This window comes from Sus scrofa, chromosome 7 (assembly GCF_000003025.6).
Source record: "Sus scrofa isolate TJ Tabasco breed Duroc chromosome 7, Sscrofa11.1, whole genome shotgun sequence".
Taxonomy (NCBI): Eukaryota; Metazoa; Chordata; class Mammalia; order Artiodactyla; family Suidae; genus Sus; species Sus scrofa.
Genome location: NC_010449.5, coordinates 74704620 through 74713394, shown reverse-complemented (window position 1 = coordinate 74713394; position 8775 = coordinate 74704620). Strand labels below are relative to the sequence as shown.

The following is an 8775-nucleotide window of genomic DNA, read 5'->3' as shown; positions in this document are numbered from 1 at the left end:
TAGTTTTCAGTCTGTGGAGCTTCCCACCTGGGAGGTATGGGGTTGTTTATATCACGAAATCGCCCCTCCTACCTCTTGATGTGTCCTCCTCTTTTTCTTCTGGAGTAGGGTATATTTCTAAGGTTTCTGGTCCACTTGGGTGGAGATTGCTCAGCCTTTAGTTGTGAATTTTGCTGTTTCTAGGAGAGAAGTTGAGCTCCAGTCCTTCCATTCTGCCATCTTCTGTTTTATTATTTCTTATAGTGCAGGTCTGATGGCAATAAGTTCTCCTGCCTTTGTTTTTCTGAACATGTCCATTTTGTTTTCATTGTTGGACAATATTTTCACCGGACAAGGAATTCCAGGTTGAATTCTGGAAATAGGTTGCCTATTTTTTTCCTCTCAATCACTAAAAAATGTCATTTCCCAGCCTTCGGACTTCCATTGTTCCTGATGAGAAGCTCATTGTGATTGTCATCCATCCTGGAGTAAGGTGTCTTCTTTTCCCCTCTGCCTGTGTTCTCCTTTTCTCTCTTTGTCTTTGATCTTCACTCATGTGATTCTTCCGTGCTTTGATGTGATTTTGTTTGTCTCACCCAAGTAAGGCAAGTTCACTGAGCCTCCTGACTCTGAATGAGAAATGTAGTCAAGCAATACGCCTATGAAACAAAAAACACACCTGGTGCTGAACTTTTTTCATGGTGAAATGTGTTTGTTGGTCCCAAGCAGGACTGTGTGGGATAACAAGACAGGAACTCCCTGAGAGCTTTGCAAGTCTACAGAGGGAGGCGTCTGCAGAAGTAGGTAGAGGGTAGAGAAGGCAGAGCCATCCTAATACATGGTCCCAAAACAAATTAGTAGTCTTGAACCCCTTTAGGTCCATTACCACCCAAAGCTGGCTTGGCCCTCCCCAGCCACGCTGGGACCTAACTGTTCTAGTGGTTCTGGGGGGAAGGAGAGGCTTTTGATGAGTAGAGGCATTTCCTTGGAGGTCATTACAGAGAAATTTTATTTTAGCTCATTTGTTATTTCCATTACAGAGATTTTTTTTTGTTTTGGCCGTACCCTCTGCGTATGGAGTTTCCCAAGCCCAGGGTCCAATTGGAGCTGTAGCTGCTGGTCTATGTCACAGCCACAGCAATGCCAGATCTGAGCTGTGTCTTTGACCTACACCACAGCTCTCGGCAACGCCAGATCCGTAACCCACTGAGCAAGGCCAGGGATCAAACCCGCAACCTCATGGTTCCTAGTCAGATTTGTTTCTGCTGCGCCACGACGGAAACTCCTCCATTACAGAGATCTTGAAGCCAGGGGAAGATTCTTTCCTTGAAGGTGGGGACAGAGGATACTTCCACAGACAACAAGACGTGAAGGAATGGCCATGTTTAAGGTGCTGGCTACCTCCATCCGAATATGCCAGACAGGCCAGCTCACCAGGAAGGTGCCGTGAATACTTGCCAGGGAATGACTGCTGGGGGAGCCAGAGGCTTGCTTTCCAGGGAGGTAGGTGTCTGAGCCGAGGCTGCCGTCTTGTCCAGGGATGCCAGGAAGTCATCCCACGGTGGGGTCAGAAAACATGGAAGACTTCTGCTGGCCTGGCTCAGTCCAGGCTCTGTCCTAACCCTGTGGTGCCTTCAGTCAGTCACTCCCCCTCTGAGACCTCGTCTCCTGCATCTGTCAAAGGAGGATGAGGGTTTGCAGCAAAGACTCCCAAACTTGTTTTAAACCTCAGGACTGTTTTCTCAAAGTCAGTGTTATACTTGCTCTGAATGTGTGTATGGCTGGGTGACTTTTTTCTGCCACGCCCACTGTATGTGGAACTTGCACCAGGGATCTGAGCGACAGCTGCTGAATTCCCAGCCTTTATGCCATCAAGAGCTCTGGTGGGTGACTTTTTTTCCCTCCGATTTTGGCCGTGTTCACAGCATATGGAAGTTCCGAGACCAGGGATCCAATCCGAGCCACAGTTGCAACCTACACAACAGCAGAAGCAACACAGGATCAGTAAACTGCTGCCCTGGACCAGGGATCAAGCCGGCGCTGTAGCACTTGGATCCTTAACCTGATGTGCCACAGTGGGAACTCCCAATGAGCAACTTTTTAAAGTGCCATTTTTGTTCTGGTTTCTGCATTTTGCTTTTTGTCTTTTTCCATGAAGGAGTCAGGTCCTTGGAATTCCTTGGTAGCTCAGTGGGTTAAGGATTGATGCTATCACTGCTGTGGCTCCGGTTACTGCTGGGGCATGTGTTCTGTCTCTGGTCTGGGAACTTCTGCATGTCACAGGCATGCCCTCCCCCCCCCCCAAAAAAAAACGAGGAACCAGGTCCTCAGCATGTTTTAGACACAGGGTGTTTTTAGCTCTACATGGAAAGCTCTTTGACGTCATTGCTCTTCTCTTGCAAGAATGCTGAGAATCACTAGGAGGTTGTGCTGCTGCATGCTTTGTGCACAAGATGTGAAAAGGTGTGCCTTAGGGGGGTTACATGATCCCAGGGTATTGACCCCATGCCACATTAAAAACATAGCAGCCTGTGTATGGGCCCAGTATAGCACCAGTGCAGAGCTGGAACTCAAGCTCAGCTCCCAGGCAATGCCCCACAGTAGTTCAAGACCTTGGAGAGATGGCTGCTGACAGTGTCTAGAGAGGCGAGTCCAGCCCAGGGAGATCCTTGCTGAACTAAAATCCCATACTCTTCACTGGCCTCCCAGCCAAGAACTTCCTAAGGCTGAAAAGTCGAGGTCGTCTTGGACTGTTTGGATGCAGTGACCCTAGTGGCCTAAAGAGCAGAGAGGTTTCTCCATCTTTCCAGACACATTGGCCTCCCCGATTCAAGACTGATTCTGAACAGGGACCTGCACTAATGACAGGGATCATGTTTCTGGAGCATCCTCCCAGATGGGTGTTGAGAGACAGATTCTCATGGCCTTCCAGCAAACATGTCGTATGGGTTTTCCTACCATTTGAATCTATGCAATGACATTTACACCTGCTACTTTTGTGATTTTTCTTTTTCTTTTTCAACATTTCCTGGGGTATGGTTGATTTACAATGTCTTATTCGTTTGGGTTTACAGCATGGAGAATCAGCTATAGATACACATATATCCGTTGTTTTTCCCCATGTAGGTTATTACAGGACATTGAGTCGACCTCCCTGTGCTGGGCAGCAGGTCCGTGTTAGTTATCTATTGTATATATAGTAGTGTGGACGTGTTAATTCTATCCTCCAATGGACACCCACACACACACCTGCTAGTTTTGGAGTAAATGAAACAAGGCTGCCCTCCCTGCCTTCCCCCTCCCTCCAGGGGACAAGGATGTGAGCAGAGCGGTATCTTCATGTCTAGAAACCGAACGACTGCTATTCTGAAGCCACGTGTAATAACACCTCCACAGAGGGTAACCAGCAGTAAATATGCACACCAATGCTTTATCCCTATGACTTCCCACAGACATCTGGCCACACAGGTGGACTCAGGTGCAGCAGGGAAGGGAGCAAGACCATTTGGATAAAAGTCGACACTGTCCGTTTCACCTGGATTCAGACGATGCCACCTGCCTTGTGCCCACTGTCCAACCTCAATGCGACCCTTGGTAGGTGCTCCATGGGCTCTTGTGTAGACTGATGCAAAGGCTGTGCTCTTCAGTCCTCCTGGAGAGAGGAGCCCTTTTTAATGCAAAAGGCCCCGGGTGGCCAGCCAGGAGGCTTAGCCTAGAGGCCAGCAGTGACGGAAGGGACAAGCTGAAAGGGCCTCAGGCGACTGAGTGACCAGGTGGTCATGGAGCCTGAGCACATGGGGGACCCTGGGCCAGATGGGAGGGGTTGAGCTGCCCCTGCCCAGGTGAGAGATGGGACCAAGGGATCCAGAGAGACAGCCATCCATGGGCCCCCCCTGGTGCCAGCACAGGCCTGGTTCCTCAGATTCCCCTGCTGCCAGGACAAGAGCGGGGCTGGCATCTCGGTGGGGAGTCCCTGTGGGAACCACATGGGGTAGGGGGAGTCCTGGGTGGGGGGATCTGAGGCAGTGGTCAGCTCAGAGTCCTGTGGTCTGGAGGGGGCTGGGGTTGGTGGCCTCTGAGCCACGCAGCAGTGCGCAGAGATGGAGGAGGAAGGGCAGCCAGGACCCTGGAGGCAGAGCTGAGCTCTGAGTGTGGAGGAGGGCAGGGAAGGACCCTCAGCCTAGGTGAGATATGGGGCTTCTCATCTCAGGAGACCCCCCTGCCTGTGCCAGCTTCCCAGCTGTGCAAGAGAAAAAGTCGGCTCAGGAAGGCCCTGCCCTGCCCAGCTGCCAGGGGGTGGGACTCTGTCCTGAGCTGCCACCCAGCCTGTGCCTGCTTGGTGTCCAGGTCCCATGTGTGATCCCATCACCGTCATATAGCACGGGGCAAGGAGGGGAGAAGCTCCCCTGAGCCCAGGACCAGAGAGGCACCTGTTTTCTCCCGATGGTGCTCCGCTTCAGGCGTGGGTAACAGGGACGTGGGGAATGGCTCTGCAGGGGTTTAGGGGACAAGATGGAGGGAGGAGGAAGCAGAAAACAGCAGAAAGGTGTCGTTGGCTGTCCAGGCACAGAGAGGGTGCCTGCCAGTGAGGGTCAATGAATAACAAGAAAGCAACGCTTCGTGCTCAGCTAAGAGACATTTATTCAGCAGCCGGCACCCCAAGCCCCCGAGTGTGACTCTGGATCAGCTCCAGGCAGGACAGCTGGTCCCTGAGTTAGAGGCTTTTCATGATTTTCTTTATCCAGGGCAGGAAACTTGAGACTTTGGTGCAGGCTCGTGGAGGTGTTCCATCCTTTTTTCCATAGGAGACAATGCCCTGGGCCACATTGTTACACACGAGGGGCCCTCCAGAGTCCCCCTGAGGACAGAGAAGGGGAAGGACTGAGCCAGCTTTTTTTTTTTTTTCTTTTTAGGGCTGCACCCTCTGCATATGGAGGTTCCCAGGCTAGGGTCCAATTGGAGATGTAGCTGCCAGCCTATACCACAGCCACAGACGCCAGATCCAAGCCACCTCTGTGACCTACACCACAGCTCAGGGCAACGCTGGATCCTTAACCCACTGATTGAGGCCATGGATTGAACCTGCGTCTTCGTGGATTCTAGTCCGGTTTGTTAGCCACCATGGGAACTCCCAAACCATCTCTCCTCTTAATCCTGCCATGTCCCGCCCCCCATCAACCGCGCCTCCACCATGCTAAGCTGCAATGGAGGAGGCCACCCTGCATGGGGATCTGAGGACAGGGCAGGCCCCTGTGGGCCCCGTGGCTCCCAAGCCCTGACCCAGACATTGTTAAGGCTTCACTTCACCCAGTGGCAGCTCCCCTCCTCCCCCATCAGCCTACGAAGGGGCTGTGAAGCTGTTGGCGCTAGGCTACTGCTCAGGAAGACAGAAGTAGGTGTGTGGGGCTGACACTCAGCCTGGAGGACGAGCCCATGAACCAAGGAAGGTCCAGTTCTGCAGAGCCACCTGGTTTTAACTACCACACACTCAGGAAGCACAGCTTTCTAACCGCGTGGCCTCAGTGTGTTGCGAATTCCCCCTTGTGGAGGAGCATCATGTTTGGGTTCACTCTAGGTCACTGGAGGCTTGCAGAGCCCTGTGCCCTCCCCCTTCACTTCCTGGAGAGAAAGATCCCAGTCTAGAGGGTGAGCCCCTCCCCCACTGGCTGGGTCCCCAGGTCCCAGATCTTCCACAAACACCCCTCTGCCCAGAGCCAGGCAAAGTGGATGGGCATTCTCACCTTAAAGGTAGCTTGCTTTTTCTTTGGGTCTCCTACACACAGCTGGGTGTTACCGTTGTAATAATTAGGCAAGTAGGAGTCACACTCTTGATCCTTCTGCAAGGTCAGCTTTACTTCCTGCAGTGTGTCTGTGTAAATACCCCTCTCCACTTGCCCCCAGCCGGCCACACTGCACACCTGTCCTGGCTTCACCCTGGCCTTGGCCCCGGGCAGGCTGAGGGTCTTCACAGCCTTAGTCAGCTTGGCCTTTCTCTCCAGCTGGTGGGAAAAGGCAAGAGAGTCCGCCTCAGCCAGTGGCCTCAGGCCCGGACGTGGCACCGAGGCTGCACTGATCTCCCTCTGCCCCGAGCCACTGGGACTGGTCAGGTGGCCAGGACAGGAGGGAGGAAAGGGACAGGTGCCAGTGGGAGGGGAAACCACCTGTCCCCAGGAGAGCAAGAGAGGCAGGGAGGTTTCCTTGCCTGCAGTAACATGATGTCATTGGAGATGCGCTTCTCGTTATAGTCTGGGTGACAGATGGCCTTTCTCACTGGGATCACCTGCTGGTCTTCTCTGTTCTTGATGTTGTGGGCCCCCAGGGTGACGTTGATTGAGCTGCAGAGAGAGCAGATCGGGGGATGTGGAGAGCATGGAGTCACAGGAGATTCAGCCTAGGAGCCGTGAAGGGCAGATGACACAGGGCAAGGCTGCAGCTGAGGGGAAACTGAGGCCACAGGAGGGCCGGGGGGCTGAGCTGTCTGTGCCCTTGGCTTCTTGACAGCCAAGGTCTAATTCTGGAGCCACTGGGAAAGGCACGGTGGTTCTCAAGGGACCGTTAGGCCCAGGGACACAGGTGAAAGGGCACAGTTTGCATTCTGATACCCAGGCTTGCCCTACTTCTAATCTTAGCTCAGCAGGGTCCCGGGCACTGACCTGCCCCCCTCCGCACCGCCCGCTTTCTCACCCTCTCAGGAGCCCTCCTGGCTCATGTGTTCCCAGGAGCCTGGGTTGCTCCTGGAAAAGAAGGCAGAGCTCCTGTGAGGGGTTTTCAGAAGGGTGGGTGCTACTTGCTGCTTCTCACCTTCCCCAGCAGTGAGCGGCTGTTAGCACAAAGTCTTCTCGGATCAGGAACCCACCGCACCGACTTCGATTATCCTGGTCCTGGATCTGAAGATACGCCATGTAGGGGCGGGAGTGGGGCTTGGCCTCATGGCCCCCGATGATCTCCCCTGAAGGAAAGGGCTGTTCAGCTTGTGTGCACCCACCAAGTGTCCCGGCAGTCATGGGCTTGATGCTCAGAACAGTGGGCCACTGGGGGTCCAGCCCAGCCTGGAGTTGGGAGGGGTGGGGAGAGCGTCAAATTCCTCTTCTCCTGACTGCGCTTTGTTTCAAGTGAGGTCCTAGGGGCCCCATCATCCTGTGAGCTCTGGGACAGCCCTGCTTTCCGGGGCACAGGACTTCAGTGTAGGAATCTAGCCACGCCAGAGCCTTCCCCAGGGCTGACGCCTAGTAAGTGCCCAGTAAGTGCTTGTTGACTGCATGAAGGACTGACCCCCAGTGGGCCTCTGGATGAGGGTTGCTGGTAGGGCCAGTGCTGGTAGGATTCTGGAAAGCAGAGAAGTTCAGGTCTGCCAAACGGTGGCTTCCTCCTTGAAAGGGGCAACCCCCAGTGGCTGAGGAAGGCAAGCAGAGTTGGAGAACAGGACGTGGGGCCTTGGCATTGACCAAAGGCAATGGCACCAAGTCCAGGATCGGCTGAGCAGGTGCTGAGGGGAGCATCTGTCTCATACTAGGCTCCCCCTGCCCTCTGCTGGAAAATTTTAGGATTTTCTGTTTTCCAGGTAGGGCCCAAGGAGGAGATGGTAGCCATGGGCTCCTCTTGAGAAGAGCCTATGCTCTGCCACACCTTCTGGAAGTGTTTCCAGCATCATATCCAGGGGTATGAGGTAGGGCAGGAGCTGGTGTTCAGAACAGTCCCAGGGGGTGGATGGCTCAGGGATGTGCCGAAGGGGCAGGAGATCTGTGCCGACCGGGGGCTGGGGCTGGGCCTCTGAGGGTGGGGATGGTCACTCACCTGCCTCTGCCCTGGGGGGCAGTAAAAAGGCCAGTGAGAGCAGGAGCAGGAGCGGCTGCATCTTCCCAGGAAGGCGGCCCAGGCTGGAGCTGCTGGCGCTCCCCACTTGCTCTCTTTTAGTTCCCGGGGAGGAAGGAGGCACAGGTGGGCTCAGGGACCTCGGGTTGCCCTCTGGTTTTGTGGTGCTTCATCCGAGAAGGCTTTCTATGAATGCTGTCCCGCCCCCAGTCCATCTGCCTGATGACGTTGGCTGGGTGGTTGTGTGAGAATCAGGCAGTGACCACACGGGTACCCGCAGATGATGACTCAGGGCAGACCACTTGTTCAGCCCAGAAATGAAACCCAAGCCTACAAGGTGGGGACCATAGGAAGTGCTATCAACCAGTAAAGGTCCTGGAGCCCAGAAACTGAGTCCTCATGGTGGAACCACCATTGCCTTATTTCCTGGCTGCCAAGTCCATCAGGATAAACGCAGAGGTGTGCCTAGGCTCTTCTCTATGTGTGATCAGACACACTGGAGTGGTGTCTCCTTCCCTTAGAGAGCTGAGCGTCTGATAGAGAAGAAGGAAACATCAGTGACCAGAATGCAGCGCAGGAGGGGCCAAGGTTGAGTGAGACACAGGCCAATCACAGACCATGGCTGTCATCTAAATCCATGCAGTCACCCATTCATCATCTTAGCTTCCTTTCCAGGGGATGTTTAACACCTTCTAAAAAACTACAAATGCTCAGAGTGATACAGTCCACTTTCTCATCAATGTCTTCGACAAAAGTCCTGCATTTGACATTTATTGGCTTAAATTAACAAGTTGTTATGACCCTAGAAAATGAAGTCATGGATTGACTTAAGCCTAGGTCATTCCTACTGTGGGTGGGTTGAGATTGGTCTCACCTAAACCACATGACCTAAGACAGGGGAAGGACTGGTTTGCCAAAGGAAGTTAAGGGTACTAAATTACCCATATCATGTGAAGGGGGAAAGCATGCTGGGTGATCCAAAAC

The 8775-nt window shown here is 53.5% G+C and overlaps 1 protein-coding gene across 1 annotated transcript; it reads right to left on the bottom strand.

Moving 5' to 3' along the window:
- Positions 4614–7896, bottom strand: GZMB (granzyme B (granzyme 2, cytotoxic T-lymphocyte-associated serine esterase 1)). The gene is given in 6 exon segments (NM_001143710.1): positions 4614–4691; positions 4694–4837; positions 5721–5978; positions 6182–6314; positions 6781–6928; positions 7774–7896. Coding segments are annotated over 5 exon segments (744 nt in total). The 5' UTR covers positions 7835–7896; the 3' UTR covers positions 4614–4691.